Genomic DNA, 26,735 nt, shown 5'->3' with positions numbered 1-26,735 from the left:
CCTGTACAGTGGACTGTGCTTTTTCTGTAACTTTGTTAGTTTACTTACACAGTGCCTTTTCCTCTTTTCCTTTTCCAGTCTTTAAGCCTGAGGAGTTGCGCCAGGCTCTGATGCCGACTCTGGAGTCTCTCTACAGGCAGGACCCCGAGTCGCTGCCCTTCAGACAGCCAGTGGACCCCATGCTCCTGGGAATCCCTGTACGTAGCACACATGCCCTTGCCATGTCATATTTTCACTTCGAACAAAAACTGATCTTGGGTGTTAACACTTAAACTTTGTATTTGTCCCTCTCTCTCCAGGACTACTTTGACATAGTGAAGAACCCTATAGATCTGTCCACGATAAAGCGAAAGCTTGACACGGGCCAATACCAGGAGCCGTGGCAATACGTTGATGACGTCTGGATCATGTTCAACAACGCCTGGATCTACAACCGCAAGACGTCCCGCGTCTACAAGTACTGCTCCAAACTGGCCGAGGTGTTCGAGTCCGAGATCGACCCCGTCATGCAGCTCCTGGGCTACTGCTGCGGGAGGAAGGTGAGATAATGGCGTGTTCAAAATAAAAATTCAGGAAGGTTTTTTATATGTTGAGAAAACGGAAGTTGTGGCTCAGTGTGATGGTGCGCTGATCTTCGGATCTGGTTCGAATCCTGCTACAGTCAACATTCTGCTGTGTCCTTGGGCAAGACACTTAACCCCAAGTTGTTAGTCAGTCTTTGTGTTAAACCTTTAGTTACACACTTTCATCCTTAATGAACTCTAGGATATCAAAATAATGAGTACAGTATTGAATGTATGTAAGTGGCTTTGGATAAAAGCGTCTAAGTAACAAGTGACATGTAATGAAAAGTTTTGTGACATGGCTGCAAGGATCAAAAGTTGACTTCCTTTTCTACTCTTTGTTTGATGAAATACGCTAAAACTATTAGACTCGGGAGGATGAGTGTTCATTTTGTTTTCACCCTCAGTCGTTCATATTTTAGAGCTTTGTCCACATCGCCCATCACTAAAGATGAGGATAACTTACATTTTTAATCAAATTCTCTGACTGAATACCTTTTCTTCTCCTGATTCAAAGAATTTACCGAATGAATGAACCTTTTTTAACCACTATTGTCCTCCTTTTTGTCTGCAGTACGAGTTCTCCCCTCAAACCCTCTGTTGCTATGGCAAGCAGCTCTGCACCATCCCTACTGGAGGAACATACTACAGTTACCAGAACAGGTACCACTCTTTGTGTGTCTTCATAAATGTTTGTATGTGTCCAAGTATAGCTTTGTAGCTATGGGTGGCTATATACTAAACTAGAAATTAGGAAATGTAATCTCACTGAATCATCTCCCACAGGTTATGTATTTGCATACACGGTTTTTTATTAAGTGTTTAAAAGGGCAATGAATGCAGCCGTTTGAAGTGTGTTACCCTGCAGCCTGGGGTCTGCTCCTCCGCTCCAGAGGGGCCTCTGGGATCCAGCAGGCTCGGCTGTAATGACTCTGCCTCTGAGTCCTGGCACGGCATGAGTCCACAAAATGGTTTTGCTCTCAACATTTGTTAAAAGCCAGGTTCCAGTGTTGAACATACAGGGAAACACTCTGAAGACCCGACAGTGTCAGTCGCAGAGTAGCACACAGCAGTGTGTTGATGGTGTTTTGCTCAGCATCCACCGAGGGGCTGAGAGTTCGGTGTTGCTGCTCCCTCTCTTGCACAAAAGATGAAAAAATACATAAAACGTTGCCCATCAGTGCCTTTTCCTTGCACTCGCAGATGAATGCTTGCACAACGCTCCGTTGCACCCCCTGCTGTACAAACTGGGTAACTGCAGCCCCCCTTTCACACTTTAACTGGGCACTTTGCACAGAAGCAGCCTGACGGAGAGCATGAGGCTCCTGCAGCGCGGCCCATTTACACTCTCAATGGGAGCTTAGGGGTTCCCAGCGCTCTGTTATAAAACACAAAAGACAAGTGTTGTTGTGTGCACAATTGAACTGGACACACAAGTAGCCGAACACGCACCGTTGATTGTTGAATATGCTGAATGTTGTGTGTGTGTTTTTGCAGGTATCATTTCTGTGAGAAGTGCTTCAATGAGATCCAGGGGGAGAGTGTGACGCTAGGGGACGATCCCGCACAGCCACAGACGTGAGTAGACTGGAAAATGATAAACCCACAATAAAAAAATTAATAAAAAGATTTCAGTGGTCTGGTGAATCAGCCTGTTTTTTTTAGAGGCTTATTACGTATATTTGATGAAAGACCGTGACCCTCACACAGGCTTTGGTCAGTGATAAGAAACAACCAGAGCCTAGGACTGAAGATAGCTAAACTAACATATGGTTCTGTGTTTGTACAGTTCTCGTTACTAACTCTATTTATTCCCTTGTATTCCCGACACTTCAGGAGAATATCAAAAGACCAGTTTGAACGAAAGAAGAACGATGTTCTCGACTCTGAACCGTAAGTTGACACAAACCACACCCTCTCTGAGAAGGACTAATACTGACACTTTTGTGACGTTCCTTCTTTGCTCAGTCTAATAAAACATATTACTACACTTTCGCAATGAATGCAGAGTCTTTACATTTTCTCTCTGGATGTTTCTGATAAATTCCTTTGGTATCAGTGAGGCGTCAGGACAACTAGGCAGTGTCAAAACACTCTGTCTCTGATGAGTATTTCTTTCAGAGAATCCAGGCTCTTAGTTTTTTTATATGTAATGAGTTCCTTCAACATTGTCATTACAACTATGTTCTCCCAGTAAGGCACTTTGGCATTTGTTGCTTGCTGCCAGTTAGGACATCAACATGTATACAAATGATGTCCATCAGAGCTCATATAGAAGCGCTACGTAGACTAACTGTAGCTTGAGAGTGCAATGCTATACTTTAACCTTTTGGCCAACACTTTCAGTCAGGTAGCTTTGAGAATCTTGTTCATGTGTAGCTGCTCTGAAATGTCTGACTGTATGTTTGCTTTTCTTTAGGTTTGTTGAATGTAAAGATTGTGGACGGAAGATGCACCAGATATGCGTCTTACACTACGACACCATTTGGCCATCTGGGTGAGATTTCAATTCCTAATTCACTTAATTTTGCATAAATTGTTTTGTTGCATATTTTGAGTCTTAATTGTAACAATACGTCTCATTTCTCTCACTTCTTTCCAGATTCATCTGTGACAATTGTTTAAAGAAGAGTGCAAAAACACGGAAGGACAACAAGTTTTCTGCAAAACGTTAGTTCATTTCTCTTCATCTGAGTTTTATGTATTTAAGGTCTTTGAATCAGTCTTTCAGTGTTCCCTGCAGTCTTCAAAATGTCAACAGATTATTGTGCCTTTGTCTCACAAGCACTGAAGACACGAGACAATTTAAACCACCTGCACGTGGGCAGCATATGTCTCTGTGGCTTTCCTGCAACGGAGGCCTTTTTTATGATGTTGGCCTCACTGGTATTTTAGTTTGGTGTTTTTAAACCTGGAAAACAATTCTGACCTTTATGTCATATGGTGCTAACAGTTTCAAGATTTCATGATGCCCCATAAATCTGTTCTAGTGCTTCTCTTGTTTTCTTAGATTGAAGGCTACTGCAGGCTTTTTAAGGACATACTGTGTAACCTCTGCTTCTCCATTCTTTTGTTAATATTGTTTTCCTTATTCCTGGTTTTTACCACTATAGGGCTGCAGTCCACACGGTTGGGAATGTACATAGAGGACCGTGTGAATAAATACTTGAAGAGACAGAACCACCCGGAGGCCGGAGAGGTGTTTGTGCGGGTGGTGGCGAGCTCCGACAAAATAACGGAAGTAAAACAGGGCATGAAAACCAGGTGAGAGCACCACGGATAAGAACACAGAAGAACTGGGTGTATATTATGTAGGCTTTGTTACTGAACCCTTAGGAGTCGACCGCCACGCCGGCATGATCAGATCATGTGACCTGTTCAAGCCGGCACCGCATACAAACAACAGTTGGGCCAACATCGGCTGCTTCTGTCGAAAATACTGGCTTGAAACTCTATGCTACACTTTGTTTCATGCAAATAGACCCAGTAAAACGGTAGTTACGATGATTTTAAAGTTGATAACAAAATATATCTTCGCCATATTTTTGCATTTTATGAAACAGAATTTGGGGTGGGGTCATCTGGTAAATGGGGTGATACGAAGCGAGACGAAGATTGCATTTTTATCACTTTAAACTACTGGATCATCGGTCGATCAATGAACAACCTTACAATCTGGATGAGGAAGGCCATCATTATTTTTGATAACCACAAACCTGTCTCGCCCTCGCTGATTTGTAGATGCACTGGCGCAGCTTGTGTTCTCCTGAGCTTCTTTTTTTTATTGTCCCTGTCGTGTTAAAGTGTGATGGCCCCTATAAAGAGTTTATTTTCATTCAGAGGATTTGTGGAACCTGCATGTTTGACGAGATGGAGTGCACACCCTTCGAGTGTTGTTCACTGTTTGAAGATCAAAGTCTATGCTGCTCGCCCATCCTTCCGGGGGGGGGGGGGTCAAAGAACCTGTTGTATTCAGGTTGAATGAATTAAGGCTGCTTTTTATTGACTCAAGGCCACTTGACTTGAATCGTCTCATTATGCTAAAGAGCTGAAAGCAGACACACACAAGGCCAAAGCCTTGTGTGTTGCTTTCTTTCCTAAAAGCCTTAGATTTAAATACTTATCATTTTTTGTGTAATTGTAAGAAATGTATTTCCTGTATTATGCACCGTATTCAAGATGATTCATATTATTTTTTAAAGAAATATTAAGGCTACATTAATAGATCATAAACAAGTGAAATGTATTCAAAACTGTAAAAAAAATAACAATGTACACGTCCGAATGGGGAAAGGTTTTTTAAATGATAAACGTACAAAAATGGCTTATGTTTAAGAGATACCGAATACTTTGAAGAGGATTTTTGGCTATACAAGAGACTTCACCCTAAATTGCTCCTGTGGGTATTTTCCACATTTGTATCAAAGGTATTGCAAGTCTTATATTTCATTTCAAGCCTTTATTTAATCAGATGAATCCCATTGAGATCATTGATCTCTTTTTCAAGGGAGACCTGCTCAAGTAGTTCCAAATGAAACATAGAAACAGACAGAACAACAAGGACATCAGTACAGCATCATTTACATAATTATCCTCAGAAACAGGTACCAATAGCTTCCGATTGAGTAGCATCCAACCGAGCTTTAAAAACATTTAGTGGCACCAGATTGCTCAGCTTCCATTCCTTTTGCAGACTATTCCAAGACAGAGGAGCTGCGCATCTAAAAGCTGTCTTCCCTAAAACAGTCCTAGCAGTTGGCACATTTAATAAAACCACAGCATTTGATCTCAGGCAGTAGCCACTTACAACTTTCCGTGAGATCAGGGAGCAGATATAAGATGGAAGTTTCGCTAACATGGCTTTGTATATAAAAATGTACCAGTGACTGAGCCTCCGTACAGTTAATGAAAGCAAACCAGCCCTTGCATACAGAATGTGTAATCTAGAATATGTAATGTAAAGCGCTTTCAGCACTTGGAAAAGCTCTAAAATAAATACCATGAATTCTTCTTATTATACTATATAAAATCTCCAGCTTTGCACAGTCCTCACCTTGGTGTTTTGAGGGTCGTGTTCAGTGCAGACTCATGTGATGGTTCAGCTGGCATTATCCCGAGCCATCCCACTATGCTGTTCACACTTTTTTAATATTCAATCTTTCTTCATTACGACAGGTTTGTGGACACAGGTGAAATGCAAGAGACCTTCCCCTACAGAACCAAAGCACTTTTCGCCTTCGAGGAGATTGACGGCGTGGACGTGTGTTTCTTTGGCATGCACGTGCAGGAGTACGGCTCAGAGTGCGCATTCCCCAACACTAGGTCTGTACAGCCAACTCCTGTATGTAACACGTAGCAATAAAGCTAGTATTCGAGTGCTTTTTATGAGTGAAACTGACCATGTTCCCTCTCTCTACCTCTGCAGACGGGTCTACATATCATACCTTGACAGTATTCACTTCTTCAGACCTCGGATTCTACGAACAGCAGTTTACCACGAGATCCTCATCGGCTATCTGGAATATGTCAAGAAACTCGGGTGAGCCTTGCTCTAACGCTCCTTTTCTGCCCAACCTCTTTAACGAGACACCATGGGAAATAAGGAGAACGTCGTGATGACATTTCCAAGGAATCAAATGTCCTGACTTACACATGGTCTCTTTGCTCTGTCTATGGCTGCAGGTATGCCCAGGGCCACATCTGGGCGTGTCCTCCCAGTGAAGGAGACGACTACATCTTCCACTGCCATCCTCAGGACCAGAAGATCCCCAAACCCAAGAGGCTTCAGGAGTGGTACAGGAAGATGCTGGACAAGGCCTTTGCAGAGAGGATTCTGCATGATTACAAGGTAAGGATTAGGATAAGAAAGAGGAGTGTTGTCATGTTACCTTTTGGGTTCATGATCTATTTTCCTGCTAGACTTCTGTGTGAAAAGTTGGTAGTCTGAACGCATTTGCTACTATTGTTATTATCAGACATACACATCAAACATGTGAATGCTCAGCGTTTTGGATGACTGCAAACTAGTAGAATACATTTTGAATCGCTCAAATCATCCATGTCTTTTTGTCTTCCCCCCCCCCCCCCCAGGACATATGCAAACAGGCGACAGAGGACCGCCTGACCACCGCCAACGAGCTGCCGTACTTCGAAGGAGACTTCTGGCCCAACGTGCTGGAGGAGAGCATCAAGGAGCTGGAGCAGGAGGAGGAGGAGCGGAAGAAGGAGGAGAACACTGCTACCACTGAAACTCCAGAGGTACGGTTGGTCATTGTTGTCATGGTTTGATGCAGAGGAAAGATACTAATGTAGTAGGGATGTGCATCTCCATCACTGAGGCCGATGCGATGCGCATCTCGATACGTTGCCTACGATACATTAACGATACATTTGAAACACCAGGCGATGTGATACGATTGACCCCTGTTGCAATACAGTTCGATATGATTTGATTCAACATTATGCGATTCGGGGAGATACGATGCGATTCAACACATGCAAAATAATGATACAATTCAATATGGTAAAACAGAGGATTTTGTTTTATTCCTTATGAAGCAAATCATAAATTAACAAAGTGCTTTACATATTTGGTTCTCTCTACTAGTACTGCGCATCCCATCATGCTGTTTATTTTTTACCTTAAAAAAACAACACTTGGACCTTTCACAAACTGGCCTTTTCACAAGTGTAGTATTCTCTCTCCAGAGTACAGTGCAATGTTATAAAACCTCACAGTTAAACGATTTAAGGATGCATTGCCCATGATCAGCGTTTCCGCCAGGGGGCTGTCTTGTCGTCATTTGACGCCCTTATTCAGCTCGGGACGCCCTGAACGCGAGCCGAGGGCGTCCAAAAATATTAATAGTGTTGGAGTGTTGGAGGGGGCAAAGGAGTCTGGTGGGATTATTTTCGGAGTATTGAAGATTGTTTCCCCGACGTCGAAGGTGCTACAGGACAACACGGAACGTACGCGATTTGGACGCGATGAACGGGGGGGTTTAGTGGAGCACGCGTGTGAACACCGGAGCCTCGCAGCGGCGAAACTGAGGCTCCGTGGTAAACTGTGGTAACATGAAGAGCCGTTTGGGAGCCGAAAGAGCCGGCGCTTTAACAGAGCCGAGCCAAATGATCCGGCTCACTAATGTAAAAATACAGTATCTATAAGGGACGGCTCTCGGGGTGGACGCCCGCTCAGCCGTGGTCTGGCGGAAACACTGCCCATGATTAACAATGTGCAAATAACAACTACCATAGTGCAATGCCCATACAGCTGCCTGCCTGATGTGCTTAACACTCATTCATAGGCTAACTCACCAGTGAGCAGAAAGCACTGGTTTCTATTTGAACAATAAAGAATACAAATAACCTTTCACAAACAGCTCTATCATAACAATCGATGCATCGCAAGTTCAACCTAAACTGTAGCCGATGTGCACCTCTTCAACCGGTTCACTCCCATTTTGAACGTTTATGCCGGTGCACCGATGCGAATCTTAACATCCCTAAAATGTACAACTTCATGGTTTTGGATCTTTGAGAGCTGTTTTGCACTCCACAGCTTTTATAACCCTAACATTTCTTTATTAACATGGTTAACACATGGAATATTAAAGATGGAGGATATGTGATCATTTGTTACTTCTTTTAAAACAAATGATCTGTTGTATCTTTCCCACAGGGTACGCCAACCGACAGCAAAAACGCTAAGAAGAAGAACAACAAGAAGACCAATAAAAACAAGAGCAGCGTGAGCCGAGCCAATAAGAAGAAGACTGGGATACCGAATGTAGCCAATGATCTGTCCCAGAAGCTTTACGCCACCTTGGAGAAGCACAAGGAGGTCAGACTTGTTTTGATTTTGTATTTGTATTTAAGCCATTGAAGCCATTATTAACATTTGTTTATGAGATTGTTATAAAAGGCAATGGTTTGTCATTACTATTGGATTTCATGATACTCCCCCCTCAGTGTAGTGATAGCAGTTAGAGTTTAGCTTGTGCTTCTTTTAACTCTTAGATCTATATTTCTTTTCCCCGACTGCTGAAGGTGTTCTTTGTGATCCACCTCCACTCCGCTCCCATGGCCAACACCCTGCCGCCCATCGTGGACCCCGACCCCATGCTCTCCTGTGACCTGATGGACGGCCGCGATGCCTTCCTGACTCTGGCCCGGGACAAACACTGGGAGTTCAGCTCCCTACGGAGGTGCAAGTGGAGCACCATGTGCATGCTGGTGGAGCTGCACAACCAGGGCCAGGACCGCTTTGTCTACACCTGCAACGAGTGCAAACACCACGTGGAGACACGCTGGCATTGCACTGTGTGCGAGGTGAGTGACTACTGAAAGATATGCCATTAGCACGCTCTGATGAGTTTTTCCACTGGATTGACTTAGATGAGGATAAATCAAGAACAGTATTTATGTTCCTCATTGAGTACTAATAACCACCTTCTAAATTAAGAATTCCAAAATGTATTTCCATGAATAAGGAAAGTTCAAATATTTGTGAACATTAGCTACTCTCTGGTAATAGGAGTCCCTTTTTTGTTTTATTTTTTATACCCAATATTTTTTTTCAGTTCAGTAAAAATATTTCTATGGAGCAGCTCGAAACTTTATCCTTGATAATATCACACAATTACAGTTACAGCACTCTACTGTTTGGATCTGTGAGAAGTTTGTTCAAGTTTACTCGTACTTTTCGACTGACAATGCTCCTTTCCCCCCTGCAGGACTTTGATCTATGTATTAATTGCTACAACGTGAAGGGCCACGAGCACCAGATGGTGAAATGGGGCCTCGGCCTGGACGACGACGGCAGCGGCCAGAGTGGAGAGGCCTCCAAGAGCCCGCAGGAGAGCCGGCGCCTCAGCATCCAGCGCTGCATCCAGTCCCTGGTCCACGCATGTCAGTGTCGCAACGCCAACTGCTCTCTGCCGTCCTGCCAGAAGATGAAGCGAGTGGTGCAGCACACCAAGGGCTGCAAGCGCAAAACCAACGGGGGCTGCCCCGTATGCAAGCAGCTCATCGCTCTGTGCTGTTACCACGCAAAGCACTGTCAGGAGAACAAGTGTCCCGTCCCGTTCTGCCTGAACATCAAGCACAAGCTCCGCCAGCAGCAGCTGCAGCACCGCCTGCAGCAGGCGCAGCTCATGAGGCGGAGAATGGCCTCCATGCAAGGCAGAACCATGCCGCTACCGTCCCCCCCGGCCTCTGCTGCCCCCAGCACTCCCAGTGCCCACACCCAGCCCAACACACCTCAGACCCCTCAGCAGCCGCTTTCCAACCAGCCGCAGACCCCCAACTCGGCAGGCGTCATGTCCCCAACTTTTCCCAACGTTCCTCGCAACGGGCAGTCTCAAGCACCGGTGTCCCAGGGCAAGCCCGGGCCCCAGGTTTCCCCCCTGCACCAGCAGCAGTCCCCTCTCCCCCAGCCCCCGCTCCCTCAGCAGCTCCAGCAGCAGCCGCCCCTCGCTGCAGTCAAGATGGCGCGGCACATCGAGATGATGGCACAGGCCCAGCAGCAGAACCAGCAGAACTACCGGGTCAACATGAACGGCTTAACCATGAACCCCCAGCAGCCTCAGCAGCGCATGCCCGGGCCGATGCAGCCGCCCATGCAGATGGTGCCGGGCCCCCGCGGATCCCAGGTCATGCAGCCCGGCATACAAGGTCAGTGGTCAGGAGCCGCGGGGCCGATGCAGGCGGTTCAGAACCAACAAGTGGGCCTGGTCCCAGGCCAGGCGCCGCAGCAGGCCCTGAGCATGCAGCGAGGCCTGATGGTCCCAGGGCAGCAGCTGGGACAGAGGATGATGATTCCCCAGCAGCCTGGTGCTCGGCTACAAACGCCCCAGAGACCGGGAGCCATCGCACCAAACGCCCTGCAGGACCTGCTCCGCACGCTCAAGTCTCCGAGCTCCCCCCAGCAGCAGCAGCAGGTTCTCAACATCCTCAAATCAAACCCTCAGCTGATGGCTGCTTTCATCAAACAGCGAACAGCCAAGTACCACGCCAACCAGCCGCAGCAACCGCAGCAGGCGGGTCAGCAGCCGCAGCAACCAGGCATGCCAGGGATGCAGACCATGGCCCTGCCAGGGGGGGCAGTCCAGAGGCCGGCGATGCCCCCCCAGCAGCCGCAGCAGCCCCCTGCACAGGGCTTGGCTGCATTAGGGGCCCAAGGGATGATCAACGCAGCGCACACCAACCCACAGATCCAGGAGCTCTACCGTCGGCAGCTTTTAAGACAACAACAACAGCAACAACAACAACAGCAGGGGGTGATCCCTCAGGGCCATCCAGGCCAGTTCCCGGCTCAGACGCAGGGCACGGCAGCAACATACTCCCAGCTCCGCATGCAGCAGCAGCAGATAGCCATGCAGGCCAATGCAGGAGCCGCCGGGGGGCCCATGGGACCACTTCCCCCCATGGCTCAGATGGCCCAGCCCGGCATGGTGATGGACTCCACCAAGGCCTTACTGCATCAGAGAATGCTCCAACAGCAGCAGCAGCAGCAGCAGCAGCAGCAGCAGCAGCAGCAGGCCCTCCTCAAGCAGCAGATGGGCTCTCCTGCACAGCCCGGTCCCATGAGCCCACAGACCCACCTGCTGGCTGGCCAGCCCCAGGGTGGAGCCCACCTCCCCGGACAGCCCACACTAGTAAACGTCCTCAACAACCAGGTCCGCTCCCCCGCCCCGGTCCAGTCCCCCTGTCCGCCCTCGCAGCAGCAGCCCCAGCAGCCACGGCCACATTCCAGCCCCTCCCCGCAGGTCCAGCCCCAGCCCTCGCCCCAGCACCCGCGCCCAGCCCACTCTGGTTCCCCCCACCCGGGACTAGGGGGCCCGCTCTCAGGGTCCCTGGAGCAAGGACACATGGGGACACCAGAACAAAGCGCTATGCTCCCGCAGCTTAACACGCCCAACAGAGGGGGGCTGAATAGTGACTTGGGTTTGGCGGGAGACGCTACAGGGGACACTCTGGAGAAGTTTGTGGAGGGATTGTAGCATTTTTGCTCGGAACTAAAAAAAAACACAATCTCCATCCCCACTCTATTTTTCCTTGGACTCTTTATCCGATGGAGGGCTTTGACGTTCTTTCTAAGGTTGAGAGCATTTTTTTGTACTGACATGTAAAAAGTTTCAATTGTTGTAAAAAAAGAAATTTGGTCGAGGAAAAAAATAACAAAAAAAAGCTACAACTTTTAAAAGTTGCTTCTCAAATGGAATTTAAATCACAAAGAATATATTTTTTGGTTGAGACCAAATTTGTTCAATAATCAATTTATTTTTTGTTTGTTTTTGGTATGTTTTCATGCCTTTCTCCTTTCTTTTTTAAAAAGAAAATGTACAATTGCATTATATTATTCATATCTTTTTATTTTGTACCTTTGGAAAATAAACTTAAATAATTGTTGTGTTGAAACTGTAAAATAATTTGTCTGGGAATTTGGGCCAGGTTTTCGTTCTTTTCTCAAGCTGTTATTCCTGGCAATTGTAATCTAGTGTTGTACGATTACTCCGAAACGATGCGTTCAGGGACCACTCCCCTCCTCGTTGTGTGTATGAAGAGCACTCAGTTGTATTGAAATACGAAATGGACTGCGGCGGTTGTTTATACACGGGCATGTACACGGGCGCACATGAAGACAGTCACACAAACCCTCACTGTCACCGAAATAACTTCAGCTGGTTTCACAAACACAGAAAACAAGGACTGCAACCTACATCTCAGTTGCCTGGAAATGGGAAAACGTTGTCTTGCTGGTGTGGAACATTGTTGCTTTGACATTAAAAAAAAAATGTGTCATACTTTTTGTCATACAAATGTTGTAAAGTGTAAAAAGAGTGTGAGAAAGAGACCAGCCCCCTAAGCTGAGGTGGAATGATCACTGGTTGTTTGTCGGACACATCTTTGACTGAGCCACATCCTCTAAATGTTACACCAAGCTGTGTGCGATAGAGATGAAAGGCACGTTTGAGATTCACCCTGAGGAATATTTCATCAACTCGCATTCCTCTCACTAAAACTTGAATTGGGGGGATTTACTTTTTCTCCTATTGTAAATCAAGTTAAGCAAAATACTATAAATATAAGGAAGAGAGATGAAATCACTGTATAAACTGGTTAAAGACTCATTTCTTACTTATATACCATATTGTTAAATAAACTGTGCAGCAGAATATCTCCAGTACTCTGTTGACCAAATAATGAAGCATCACTCCTGTGTGTACCTCCTTTGTTTCAGATCAGTTTTCCCCATCAGCATTAAGGTTGCGTTTAAAAACAAGTGATAACGGTAAAAAAAAAGGTGGTGAGTTTGAAGTGTCATAGTTTCGGATCAGAGTGCATGAGTTTTTAATCGGAGTAGTAATTTGTAGATGGCGCTGACATTTTGTAAACTGTAAACGGTTACTAAAATGACCACAAAACGGACCCGGTGATTAAAGGTAAACACTGAATAAAGTAGTTTCATGTGTTTCTCCAGGGCAGTTTGGCGCTGCTAACCGAGCTAGCTCAGCTTGTTGCTCTGATAACTTAAGATCAAGACGTCCGTGACCAAAATCCTTCATCCGGTTAAATATAGTTAAAAAAAATACCAATTGTATAGTCAATTCCTGTATGTTTTAATATCGCAATATATATCGCAATGTCAGTTTTTTCCAATATCGTGCAGCCATGCTCATCATAAATATACCCTTAGAGCAGTACACTATAGTTAGTGATATTGGAAGGAGGGTTGAAGATGGTATGTTTAGCTTTTAAACACAATTCTAGCAGCAGTAATCTCAGTTTTGTCAGACATATCCAATACCCTACATTAGGGAAACCATTAGAATTACAAATTGTCTGTGTAAAATAAGCAGAGGGAACACACTGCGGTCAAGCCAGCCTCCAGCGCGCACCGCAATATCACGTGTGGGCTGGCTTGACTAGGTTTTCGCGAGTGGAGGCTGGCTTGGCCGCAGTGGGAACACGGACATAATCTCAGTACTAGTTTTAGTACCAAGACAAGTAGGCATACTGGGTGAAAACAAAAAGTATCAAAGTTATAGATTGTGAAAAAGTATAAGCATACAGAATAAATAAATAAATGCAATACAAATGCATTTGAAGCATATTAAAAGTTCCATCAATTCCATAGCGAAGGGAGAAAGAGTAATGTTTTCTTTAATTCTTCTGCAGTAATGTGTAATCAATAGGCTTGTTTGAGATGAGCTGCGGCTGGCCTCGAAAGTAGACGAGAATAGCCGATTGCAGTCGGGGGAGGTCTCAGAAATGTGTTTAATCGTTAATGTCAGATATGTACTAAGTAAATACATTTGTTCCTGCTCAAGATTAGATTCACCTTTATTGTTATTGCCAGTGGCGTTTTTATATGTACAAAAGTGGTGGGGTACAAAAAACTTAGATGTCTATATATAAGCTTCTGCAGTGAGGTTCATGGCTGGTGAGGCACTGGCACTGAGTCTTCAGGTTTACAAATATTATATTTTGACCTAAATCAAAATATAATATTATTTTCAAAAGCTTTTTTTGTCTGATGCTTCGATTAATTTTAAACACACAGTTCAACAAAAGGATACCCAAAAAATGTAATGTTATCATATAAATATTGAATTGTTCTCTCTTAGTAAGATCCCATTTTCAATAAAATTGCAGTCTTACCTTGACAAAAATCTCTATTACTTTTTTATAAAAGTCCTCCTTATCTTCATGTAGTTTCAAAAGTCTATTATCCAATAGATAGATTTATGATTCGAAAATTATAAAAGTAGGGTAGACATTTGGATATTATCCGGCTGAACAAAACGTGAATTTATTTAACAGGTACGTTTCCCACAGATCTTATTTTGAGATATTTTCTCAAATCCTATGGAGAAATCTCATTGCTTTTTTGTGGAGGGAACACATGTGCAGTTTACTTCCTGGTTTTAGGACGCGTCTCTCGTCTCCTCTCTTCACACACCACACTTTTCGCGGCACACGTACTTAGAGCCAATCAGCTCTGAATGATGTGAGATGACGTATGGTGGGGATGGCAGCTCACTGCCATTATTTTTTTGCCACACACATTAAATAGGACAATTATCTGAGCATGAGCAGTGTAGTTTTTACAGTCACCGTTCACTTAGACCAGGGGTCTGCAACCTTTTTGACCAAAAGAGCCATTTTGCTCCTTTTTCCCAAAACATTTTTTGTCTGGAGCCGCAAAACATATTTCATAGCTTGATAGCTAATAAAGTTGTATTTATTGTTATATCAGACCAAAACTACAGTTTTTTTTGCATTTATTAGGCTATTTATTACATTATATACAACTGTTAAACTCTAATAAGAAACAAAGAACTCCTATAAGGAGAATTACAAATAATACACAGGCCTACTTTAAAATAAATTAAACACAGCACTTGGGGAGTCCTCTGCACATTTGAAGGGAAAAAAATATATTATTAAAATGTGCCCACTTTGAAATAAATAAAACATATAGCTGCACCCTAAAAAGAGTTAAAGGTGGGATGGGTAAGAATGGACAAACCAGCTCGAGTGCGCTAGAGTTTGAAAATACACAACCGGAAAAAATAGGCCTCTTCCTTCAGACTTCCTCACAGAGCCCCTCCTCCAACACACACGAACGCGCACATGACCAATGAGGGCACGAGATAAATGTGTGCACAGATGGAAGGATGACAGGCTGACAGGCAGGTAGGCCATCCAGTTATTTTTGCCGGGCCGGCTCAGATGATTGGTCGTGCTTTTTACAGCGCTACTGCTTCCAGAGATTAATTTTTGTATGTATTTATTGTCAACGCATTTAATATATTCATTGCTATCGGGATGTTAAGAGCATTCCATGGAATATAACAAAAAGTGTTTTCTGAAATAAATTACATACCCCATTGAATTATGACTGAAGATTGTCAGCTGTCTTCCTCTCCCGTGTTGTTCCTCGATACGTAAAAGCTGCAGCACCTTTGACAACTTCTCTCTACATATCAAACATACCGGTAAACCAGCATCGTTTGCTGTGAAAGCATATAACCCTGTCCACACAGAATTAAATCCTGTGTTCCTCCGGTACTTTTCTTTGATTTATCCATAGTTCGCTCATCGAGCCGGGGGTCAGGTTATTCACCCGCAGGAAAAGGCGCTCGTGCGGGACCGTAGCAGGATGTGACGCATATTTTAGTTGACCTAATTAAAACCGTTTTGTTTTTTATTTATGTGTCACAGTATCACCTCAAAATACAAGATACGAAACATTTTCAACCATGCAACAAAATAGAAATAGTCCTACAAATACTTTTATTTTATTTCCTTCTTATTTTTTGTCTAAGCTCAAGGGAGCCAGAGCAGAGGGCTTAAAGGGCCGCATGCGGCCCGTGGGCCGCAGGTTGCCGACCCCTGGTTTAGGACTACAGTACCCGTGATTAAACTTCAAGTCGGGATTGGATGTTGGAGTGGCAGTGCGCCAAGGTTACGGAATCGGAACTGGATTGAACGCCGCCCCCCCCCCCAACAATTAGAAGTTGCCAGTATTAAACACCAATTATTAACCAATTAAAATGAACCGATTAAACATCTCTCTGACACAGTTTAAACGCATTTCAAGTGGAAGAATTGTTCGTGTCTCCTCTTCGTGTGTCGGGAAGCTGGAAGCTGTATTATTTTCAAAAAATAAAAAAAATGTTTTTAACCATAACGGGTACTTTACACAACATTGAGTCAAACTTATCCTTGTTTTAATCGTTGTTTTATTTATGTTAAATTGTTGTTGTCGGTTAATTTTCCATTTTATTTATTTTGGTTTAAGATATCATTATTTTTTATTTATTATTAGCATTGTTAGATGTTTAAACTTTTCTGCATTTTATAAGGCAATATATACTTTTTTGTTTTTGTCCGTAGGCTACTTAGGTTATTAAAGAGTTATCGTGTCAAAATATAGGAAATGTATTAATATTTTATTGTATAATCGGTACAGGAAATAACATCATTAAGAGCACCACCTATTGGCCAAAGACGCTGCCACCGGCATTGCGATCCATCCTCTTACAAAGTAAGTTGGGTCACTAAAGTTTGATACATGTTTTGCTTAGATTTAATAATTGGGGCTTTTTTTTAAGCCTTTCCTCGCATGGTTAATCATACATACTGAACTGTTCTAAGTCTGAGAAATGCTTTCGCCATAATCAGCAAAGCAACATTAATGTGAAATTATTCTTGCGGGCGGCTACCTAGCTAGCTCACGTTCAACATAAGCTTAAACTAGTTTAGCTACATTTATATCAGCTCATAAGTGGTGTGTGAAAAATATTTGTCTTAATTACGGCTACATACGTCGGTGTTAAAGTGTGAGTTATACGTTATCTTAATCGCTTTTGTTTTACACATGACAGTACCAACGCTGGCCGACATTTTAATATATGTTTGGGGGGAGGGGCATAGTCCACGTCCATGTGCTTGTTACGCGTATGAAACAGGAAACACGTAAATGAACTCAGTCTGTCTAAAGTAGTTAAACCGTTACAATGTGCATTTAAAAAAGCTAGTTTCACTACATAATTCACTTTTTCTGTTCTCTCCTGCAGCTCCTGTACCCGCACCACAAACCCATACACTGATCTACACCATCATAAAACCAACGGCACTTTTAAGAGCCAAACTCAACCTATCTCTCTGTCTATCTACCTACCTTTCTTATAGTTATTTTCTCTATCTTTTTCTATCATTCATTATCTATTTCTTCATCTATCCATCTCAATCTTACAATCTGTCTCTCTATCTCTGTTTGTCTCATACAGCGGCTGTTGCATATCTGTTGTGTCTGTCAGTCTGGCTGGCTGGCTGGCAGTGTTGTGCAATGGCAACAAAACACAACCCAGACCCCAATAATCCCACATCCAAAGAAGGGAAACGCATGGCCCTTGAGCTGAAGCATGAACACATGCTAGCTGAAGCTAAGGTTGGTGTTTTAACCCATATGACCTCATTCATTTTCCACTTGAATTTGGCACTATCTGTTATCCAAAAAATGCTGAACAGGCCAAGAGTAACTGGATTTTGGATCAATGTATAGGGCCTTTGCAAAACGGTTCATCATTACAACATGGGGGGCAGAGGCTTACTAAATAAAGCTTGTTCAACTTGTTTTACTTCATTAGTTGTAGGCTATATGGTAGGAAAAACTTCAAGCAAAAATGTTCTTCAAGTGAATGAATTTACTTTTATTTGTCCACTGTCATATGGTATCAGTTTATCAGCAACTGTTACAGCCGCTGCCTTCCTGGGCTGTTAAGGCTGTTAAACCTGTTTGTTAGTGTGTGTGTGTGTGTGTGTGTGTGTGTGTGTGTGTGTGTGTGTGTGTGTGTGTGTGTGTGTGTGTGTGTGTGTGTGTGTGTGTGTGTGTGTGTGTGTGTGTGTGTGTGTGTGTGTGTGTGTGTGTGTGTGTGTGTGTACACATGAGCACACATGAGCGGCGCAGTTCCTCCGACGTCCCGCCCTCGCTGCATCCGAAGAGGTGATTGGATGAGACGTCATCCAATCCCCGCCCTTTCCGGCACATCTCCCGGGGGAGGAGTACAAAGGCTGGGAACGGAGATCATTCGGGAGGCTCTGTGTGGGGAGACAGACCCCTCTAGCCTCGTGATACTCTACTCGTGTGTTTATGCTGTTAGCTCCCTTGTAATCCGTAGAATACTTAGCAGAGTGCAAGTAGTGTGTTGTGCCTCTTATTGTGTAGTGCCTCTTATTGTGTAACTTTGTTTAGGATTGTTAGCTTAGACCCAGGTGATTAGCACCTGTTGATCAGCTGTTGTTATCTGTGCAAAACGTGTTGGCTTAGACCCAGGTGATTAGCACCTGTTGATCAGCTGTTATCTGTGTAAACGTATTAGCTTAGACCCAGGTGATTAGCACCTGTAGACCAGCTACAGCTGTGTGTGTGCAGCTTTCCTCATTCCTATTTTGTACCACGTGTAACGTGAGTGTTTGTTTCCATATAAACTTCCTTTTGAAGTTCTCTCCTGTGTTGCATCAGCTGGTGGCCGTTGTTGTTCAGGCTGCTTGCTTGTCTTTTTGTTGCCACCTGCTGTAATAAAGCCACTTATAATTGTTACCAATTCTACTCTGGTTGTGTTGTTCCCTTTGGTACCCCTAGCCCAATAGGGAGCGTAACAGCAACATCAACCTTACATGAGGTTTTACTTGGTCACAGAAAGCAGCTGAGGAGAGGAAACGGGCACGCTCTGTAGGAGACACTTTACAGTCCCCTAAAAGGGACTGTGTAGGACGTGGCAAGCCGAGAGGGAGGCGTGGAGGGCGACGCCAAGGCTCAGCTACAGGTTGAAATCCCAATTATTTTATATTTTTATGAATTTACTAAGTTATAAATGGTTGGAAAATCGAATTAAAACACAGTAATTGCTTGTTGAGGGTCTACAATAATTCCAATATATAAACGCATAGTGACACTACAGTCGGAGACACTCCCACTGTGGTGTCATAAGAACTATGTTTTATTTAATTTCACAAGCTTTTAAACAATAGGTAGATAATACAAATCATCAGTTATCTGTTGTTAACCCTCTGTGTGATGTTTTACAGTCACATCCCCCCCGACTGAGGGCTTGCAGTCTTCCAGTGTGGAGGTTCTGCGTACTGAACCTTCAGCACAACACAAATTTGGTAGATCACAAAAATGGCTTTAAGTTGAAAACTAAAATCAATTTTTAAATAAATTGTGTTAGTGAGAGAAAATAACCTTATACACAACTCACAGTTCAGGACTCGAACGAGGAATGTAATTCAGTAAAGATATTGGCCAGCTCCATACTGAGCAAAGAAATGATCCTTGATTTTTAGTGTTCATCTTAAATATAGTCATTTACAGTTAAAGTTTCTCATTCTGTTCACAGAAAAGAATATGGAGAGACTCTCTGACATTCTTTCCTCATGTCCTCCTCCTGAGCCTCAAAAAAGCTCTGCCTCATCCTGGTCTTTTCGGCAGCAGAAAGCCTCAGAGCGCTGGAAAGAAGCGAGACCACACCACCTACAGTGCCTTCTAGAAAAAGAGGCTGTTGGTCATCCCCTGTGTGGCCTCTGCCACGAGCCAGCTGTTATTAGGTGAGATAACATTTACCTTTATTTCAATTACTTTACCTAATTGTAATTTTTCAGTATTAATGCTCAGTGCCCTGCTATTTCAGCTAACATGCATGACTTTTGGGATGTTAGAAAACTGGATACCTAGAGAAAACCCACATGAAAATGAAAGTAATTCTAGGATATTAGAATAATTTTGTATTTCCTCCCAAGGTGTAGAGAGTGTCTCCCCGAGGAGTGGTTCTGTGGAGACTGTGATGTGCTTCATCACAATAACTAGCCACTCCACAACAGGGACAGTTTAATGAATGGTTTTTTTAAACCAATTAGTCCAACAACGTGTGTTGTTAGAGTGGAAGGTGGATATGACACCCATGACCAAGGTATGCTCTCTCAAACTTGCATTTTGATGTTCACATGTCTCTTCGGCCAGCATATAATTGTAATTAGTGCTTTTCTTTTCTTTTTGACAGCTTGCATATTGCCAACTGTGAAGGCACCCAACTGCTCCTGTAAAGGCACAAACTTCACTGTGGTACCAGGCAAACCAGTGATTTTATTACCATCAATGGTAAACAAATATATATATATATATATATTTGGATTTCTATTGAATTGTTATTATATGTTTACTGTTGTGGGCTGAGGCATTGTGCTTCCACTTGGAGTAAAACCTTCATGTAATATCTGTTCATCTTTGACTATTTGTAGATGGAACTTTTGTAAAATGTGTCTTAATTATGTTTATTTACTTGTTCCAAGGGCGTTATGACTTGCATCTGCCACTATATGCCTGTCAAACTTGCCAGCAGCAGTGGACCCCCGACTTGAAAGTCCTCCTTAAGAGTGGATACTGGCCAGCTTCGGTCAGTATTTCCACACTTTACACCTTGGACCTCCTGAGCTCCTTTGAAGAGCTCAAGGTCATCTCTCCGGGATTCTCCAGACAGGCCTTTGCGAAGCTGCTGGAGCATCGCACAAAGTTTGGAGGAAGAGTAAGTGTAAATATTCTTTACAATATTATACATTATAACATTTCCGTAAATAGACAAAATCACAGCAATATATGTACGGTAATTATCTTCCAGTCTGGACCCGGTAACGGAGATGCACTGCAGCGCAGCTTTCTGGAGTTCTCCTATGCCTCGTATGAGGAAGACCAGCTCTGCTGTGGTGCTCCTTTCATCTGCCCTGCCTGCCTGCCGGAGATGTTGGCTGTTTCTGCCGATGGAAAAAGGAAGCTGTATCGCTTTCGGCGAAGTGGAAGGTGCTGTTTTTACAATGTTGTTATTTAACTTTTTTGATTACTGTTTATGTTTCATGGATATATTTCCTTTTTTTTTTTTTTCAGTTCTGATGGCAGCGCCTTTTTTAATGGGTTCTTTGTAGCAGAAGACAGCGCGGTGGCTGCATTTGTCGACAAAATACAGAGATCACTGAAAAATGCAAGTTTTTATTCTTAATTTTACCTTATAGGTATATCACAAAAATAGCCATGTATATCCAGTAGCGTGGCGTGGGGAAAAAATTAGGGGAAGCCAATAATACGTCCTTTCTTTTGGGGTGGGGGGGGTGTGTGGTGGTCAATGTAATAACGTAACCAGATGAGTGATTACAGCGCCCGGTATCATTTTACACACGTTTGTATCATACAGATGCAGGACTTACACACGCCTGTTATCTGACCGACAGGTCCGCACGCACTCTCCAGCCGAAACTCTAATAAGCATTCATTCACAAACTAAATCAGGAGACCTTTAACGTTTTACATCTGGTTCGCTCCTTTGTTCCTCGCTGTACACAGCTCCAGTTTGGGCCTTGGCCTGTCATCAGATTGTATTTGTTGTTGCTGGTGCAGCGGAAGTTTAGTACAATTATTTTTTGATTAAATACTCCAAATCTCCACCCTTCATAATTGCACTTGCTTCAGTTGCTTGCTACTTTCTAACGGCGGTTAGAGTGGTGCAGTGACGCTATCTATCTTCTATCGATTAGATTTATGATTCGAAAATTATAAAAGTAGGGTAGACATGTGGATATTATCCGACTGAACAAAACGTGCATTTACCTAACAGGTTCGTTTTCCACTGACCTTTTTTCGAGCTATTTTCCAAAATCCTATGGAGAAATCCCATTGCTATTTTGTCGAGGGAAACCGAGCGCAGCTTACTTCCGCTTTTTGGAACGCGTCACTGCACCACTAAGTTGATGCGATTTGATTGGATTGTGAGGCAAGGGAAGCCAGCCGCCTCTGGCTTCCCTTGGCATGGCCCTGACCAATCACAGGTTGGCAGGGGCACGACGTGAGCCTCATCTGATTGGTCAATCCCTCCATTTTTTTTCACAAAGGGAAGCAAATTTCGGCTAGCCTCCTCTCGCAACAGAGAGTGCAATCTACTGTTTCACCATAACATCTAGAGGGGCGCTGTTTCACTCTTTGTAAAATACTCAATGAGAATGGGGGAGAGACAGGCCGGCAGCAACACACAACAAAGAATTTCCGAAACTAAACGAAGTGCTTTCATTTATTTATTAAAATTATAACTACAATCCGAAAAAACAGGGGAAGCCTGGCTTCCCTTGGCCTCCAGGAGAAAACGCCACTGTGTATATCCGACCCTGACTTTCTTCAAATTCAGCTACTTCTCCTTACCATCTACTCCAAAATCTGATAATTAGAACAAATGGTGTAGATCGTGATTCCATTGCTTTTAACTGATTTGTCATGATGTAATGTGTGTCTTAGACCCAGGGAAGAGGCACATGTGGGGACTCCCAGTGCACAGCTGCGAGGGAGACGTCAAGGAGGGCTTCGAAGCTGGATGAAGAAGGGATGGAGGTGGCTGTATGTCGCCATGGGTTTCTTTTGAAGGCCTTAAATATGTACAGGGGGTGAGATATTTGCCTACCCCCTGTATCTTCAAAAGGAACTCATGCCAGCCAAAGCCAAGTTCTTCGCCATGGATGTGGCTTGCAAGTACTGGCCGTACATGGAGAAAGCTGCAAGTATCCTTCCTGCTCTCCAGGAGCTGACCACCATGAAGCCATTCCTCAGTGTAATGCATGCTCGAGCCCATGCTACCAAATGCGAGGTATGTGAAATATTCTTGTATCACGTACATTTATATTTTTTATATTTATAATACTGAAGTAGTAAATATCTAAGCTATACTGTTTAGTATAGTAGTATGTAGCCTCTTTGCACAACAATTCCAGCAACCTTTTACCATCAGATTATATGGAGTGGGAAGAACCAGGAGGGAGCAGGGATGACCGCTGGGGAAGAAGTGGAGCAGGTCAACAGCTACCTGTCCCGTTGTGCCCTGACACCAAAATACATGTCAAAAGCAGGTGAGTGGAATGTTCTGCCCTATTATTGCATACTTTTTTAGATGACACATCATAACCTCATTATGGTTTTCAAAAGCACGACTGGACATGCTCACAGTGCGTGCAATGGGATGGAACAGGAAAAAAGGTGACTCCCTTCTTCAGGCACTTTCCACAAGATATGTGAAGGTGAGCCTCCTATTAAAGGTGTTGTTGTGTCCTTTTTCATTTGCACATAGCTTGTTGTTAATCATAGCAAGTTTTAATCTACTGTATATTGTCCATCGTCTACTGTTTATCAGACTAGTAAGAGGCTCCTGGAAGAGACTGCAAGTCTTGAGGAACTCAAGACGGAGCTACATTGTGTCTCAGATGACATGGTGTCGATGTGGATTTCCGACGTGAAGGAATGGGCATCTGGTAAGCAAGACTAGATAACACCAGCTACATATCATTGTCCATGACTGTTTGAATTTACAGATTTGATCCTAAAGAGCAGCCAATTTTAAGGCAATAAGGCTGATTTTTTTTCCTGCCACGTAATGGGACCCTCACTGGATTTCAGTAGACAGGGACATAATCTTCAAGCAATAGCAAGCCAACTATGTGTCCATGTTTATCTCTGATATGTTCCAGTTTCCATAGTTGTACCATCAATTTGTGTTAAAAGGTGTTAAATATGTTGCACAACTTTGTTTCTCAAAACCGTTACGTGTTGTGTAACAGTACATTTTACTGCCAATATTATTTCAACGGGAACATCAGAAACATCGGGTACTTCTGAAGACATCCTTCAAACAGCACTGCAGCAAAGCATTGAGGGGCTTTACCTAAGTGTGAGGCAGCGGAAGCAATCCCTTTACCGACAGAATGGTATAACAATATAATGTTTTAGGTTGCAGATTCAACCTACTGAATTATATATATTTTTTGCACTTGCAAATATAGTTTGTCACATATCCCTATCCCACTACTTCATGTCTTTTTCAGACAGCAGCAAGCTCCGCCATCGACTTCGAAGGAAGCTTGCAGACGACAAAAAGCGCCTTAACCAGGAGGTACTGAAGTACAACCAGCTGGCACACGACTCTGCCAGAGGCATAGATGTTGCTGCGGTGGAGCATTCCCTCTCTGGAGGGAGCATCATGTCCGCGCTGTGGCCGTGGGAAGTTCATGGCATGGGTCAGTTTTCAGATATTTCATAATAATTAATTTGAAGTTCTGTTATATGAAGGTATACCTTGCTGAGTTATGCACATATCATGTCGAGTGTTAGAACGTTCATTTAGTTTAAGGGTATATCTTAAGTTTTCTTATTGTGTCTACGTTTGATGATTTTGAAAGTACATGTTTGGAGTTTTAAACATATTGTTATGCTATAATGAAAATGTGATTCATGTATATACATAACTGTGATTGGATTTTAGCTAACTTTACAGCCAAGAAAAAGATACTTGATCAAGTCATGCTTACACGGAGACTGCAAGGGGAGAAAGGCATCCTATTGTGGGAGATGACGCAGCATTGCACATGGTTGCAGAACATGGCAGTTGCTCTAAAAAATAAGGTGGCTGAGGAAGGTAACTTGAAAGCAAAACTTAACCTACCTTGTAAAGTATGAGTTGTAAAGGAAAAAAAGTCAGCCCAAATCATTCTTGGTCACAGAAATTGGATGGAGTATAATGGCCTTTGCCTATTCGACCCGGCCATTTTACATAATGAAGTCCCTTGACAGTGACAATCATCTTTATATGTACATGGGAGAGAATATACTCCATTGAAGTGCTCTGGCCTCGTGAAGCAATCTTACTTTATAGTATGTCCATATAACAATATTTTGTGTATTTTCAGATGTTGACAAGGGGAATGGAGGACTTGGGTGCACCCTAAGAAGGAAGCATGCTGAGTTGTTGGAGAGTTTGCAGGTGGTACTGCAGCAGTACAAGACTGCTTTAGGTCCTGATGTGACCTAAGCAGTCCAGACACCAGTGAAGATGAAGAAGGAAACATAATTTAGGTAATTTACTTATGAATTAATGTACAGTATCTTTGTTGATTTAGCCTCAACCTAGACATGTTGCTGTTACTTTTGTATTCATTAATGCTAAACATACATTGTGTATTCAAAAACCTCAAATTTGGTTTCTGATCTGCCCCTCTTTTTTGTTTCTCTGTATTTCCCCAGATTGCTGCTGCTCTCAAGCACGAATATCCGCCAAGAATTGATGTGCTATCAGAAATGTAAATACTTTACTGACTTTATATTTAGAGATTGTATTCATACTCCTCAATGGAAGATCACCCTTGAATATGTTGACCATATGACTTTTCCCTATGCCGCATTATCAGGCCAAACATTTCACTTGTACACAACTTAAATTGTATTGAAGAAAATGCTCAGCGTCCCTGGAATGCATCCTGAACAATGAACCATTCACTTTTGATCCTTTTTGAAACACTAGAATGTAAATTCCTTAATCTCCAAGTATATCTTGCTGGTTACCATACAACTTGGTGAGCACATCATTGTCCAAGAGCAGGAGGTCTTTCCCTTTTTTCCCAGAACGGGATGCCTATGCATTATTATTTGACTGCACCTGTTACACCGCAGGCCAATAACAGCTTTCCTCTAATTGTTCATTTTTGTTTCTTTTGCGTTACTTGCTTTAATTGCTTTGTCAGTTATATTTCCTTTTTGGTCTCCAGCTATTAACCTGATTGATTGAAGTACTTCAATCAACATGTACAATGCACAGTCTTTTACGATGTATAATTAGGGACATTGAGATAAACAACAAATAGTTTATTTGGTGAATCACCTCATTGTTGTTCTCAAAACCAAATAATACATTGTTATAAATTGTTATATTTGATTTACACATAGAATGTACATGTTTAATATACATAGTTAAATCATAAAAAAATGGTTGTGTTGTATGATTTCTTAATACTATATGTTATAACCGTTTGCATAACTTGATTTTATGTTCTGTTGTCAATGCTTTTCATGTTAGACTAACCCCAACGCTCTAGAGTCAAGACATACACCGTTATGGTGGCGTTTTACTTGTATTGTGGTGAAACACATAAGTAAACCATTGCCAGAGAGGACCATTTTATTGTTTTAAAAACAATGTTATTGATGTGGTTGGTTGATGAATAAATATAAATTAAGCATACGTCTGTTGTACTTTTTGTTGTTTACATACATCACACTGCATTATAATGCGTTTGGAAATAAATTCATTTAGAAGTAATAATATGGGTTAGCACTTGAATATTTTTGTAAAGAGATGATCCTCATCCGGAACACTGGTTGTTGGTTTCTGAGAAGATAGAACTTTATTGATGCCAATTTGGGAAATCTTTGCGTTGGAGCAGCATTAAAACACATGGCAAGGTAGACCACAATATTAATGATATCAACCTCTCGTACAATATATGGACATGAGCCAAATCATTTTTGATGTAATCGACTTACTGCCCAACGCTACAATGTAAGACCCTTTCTGTGTGTAAACCAAATCACATAGGAGTTTTATTTTGTGATTTATCAAATGTAAAGTAAGCCTGCTGTTGCTTTGCATTTTTGTGTGAAAAAGGTATAACCGTATAGTAACCACATGTCTGTTCAGGAATGAAAGACTGTATTTTTCTAAACGTTTCATATTTATTTATATCCGAGTACCTAAGGATATACACATACCCAAGAATCCCATTTTCCTTTCATATTTATGAAGT

At 42.9% G+C, this 26,735-nt stretch overlaps 2 protein-coding genes across 7 annotated transcripts in view; both read left to right on the top strand.

Annotated features, from left to right (window-relative positions):
- The window catches only part of crebbpa (CREB binding lysine acetyltransferase a), an 81,839-nt gene extending 69,059 nt beyond the window's left edge, over nt 1–12,780 (top strand). For all 3 annotated transcript variants that reach the window (XM_079670250.1, XM_079670249.1, XM_079670251.1), the window contains 15 exons: nt 79–197; nt 300–539; nt 1,138–1,226; nt 2,061–2,141; nt 2,400–2,456; nt 2,983–3,060; nt 3,166–3,233; nt 3,677–3,827; nt 5,739–5,885; nt 5,989–6,102; nt 6,246–6,411; nt 6,654–6,821; nt 8,245–8,406; nt 8,613–8,894; nt 9,299–12,780. In XM_079670250.1, the coding sequence (XP_079526376.1) occupies nt 79–197; nt 300–539; nt 1,138–1,226; nt 2,061–2,141; nt 2,400–2,456; nt 2,983–3,060; nt 3,166–3,233; nt 3,677–3,827; nt 5,739–5,885; nt 5,989–6,102; nt 6,246–6,411; nt 6,654–6,821; nt 8,245–8,406; nt 8,613–8,894; nt 9,299–11,566 (4,190 nt within the window). In that variant the 3' untranslated portion in view covers nt 11,567–12,780. The remainder of the gene's footprint in view (nt 1–78; nt 198–299; nt 540–1,137; nt 1,227–2,060; nt 2,142–2,399; nt 2,457–2,982; nt 3,061–3,165; nt 3,234–3,676; nt 3,828–5,738; nt 5,886–5,988; nt 6,103–6,245; nt 6,412–6,653; nt 6,822–8,244; nt 8,407–8,612; nt 8,895–9,298) is intronic.
- Nucleotides 12,781–17,427: 4,647 nt separating this feature from the next.
- On the top strand, nt 17,428–26,173 carry LOC307032480 (uncharacterized protein). 4 transcript variants are annotated; one of them, XM_079670459.1, is made up of 18 exons: nt 17,428–17,526; nt 18,778–18,904; nt 19,167–19,247; nt 19,478–19,685; nt 19,878–20,047; nt 20,138–20,235; nt 20,427–20,659; nt 20,753–20,931; nt 21,016–21,109; nt 22,411–22,756; nt 22,898–23,015; nt 23,092–23,183; nt 23,297–23,414; nt 23,760–23,867; nt 23,985–24,176; nt 24,422–24,574; nt 24,846–25,011; nt 25,180–26,173. In XM_079670459.1, exons 10-17 carry the CDS (start codon nt 22,598–22,600, stop codon nt 24,965–24,967), a joined length of 1,062 nt encoding a protein of 353 aa, XP_079526585.1. In that variant the 5' UTR covers nt 17,428–17,526; nt 18,778–18,904; nt 19,167–19,247; nt 19,478–19,685; nt 19,878–20,047; nt 20,138–20,235; nt 20,427–20,659; nt 20,753–20,931; nt 21,016–21,109; nt 22,411–22,597; the 3' UTR covers nt 24,968–25,011; nt 25,180–26,173. The 4 variants fall into 4 exon arrangements, with proteins under 4 accessions (XP_079526585.1, XP_079526586.1, XP_079526587.1 ...); XM_079670460.1 differs by lacking the exons at nt 17,428–17,526; nt 19,167–19,247 and having other exon boundaries at nt 18,309–18,904; XM_079670461.1 differs by lacking the exons at nt 17,428–17,526; nt 23,760–23,867 and having other exon boundaries at nt 18,309–18,904.
- Nucleotides 26,174–26,735: the final 562 nt, after the last annotated feature.

The sequence above is a fragment of the Notothenia rossii genome (genome assembly GCF_949606895.1).
Source record: "Notothenia rossii genome assembly, chromosome: 1".
Classification (NCBI taxonomy): Eukaryota; Metazoa; Chordata; class Actinopteri; order Perciformes; family Nototheniidae; genus Notothenia; species Notothenia rossii.
This window is presented reverse-complemented; position numbering and strand designations above follow the sequence as displayed.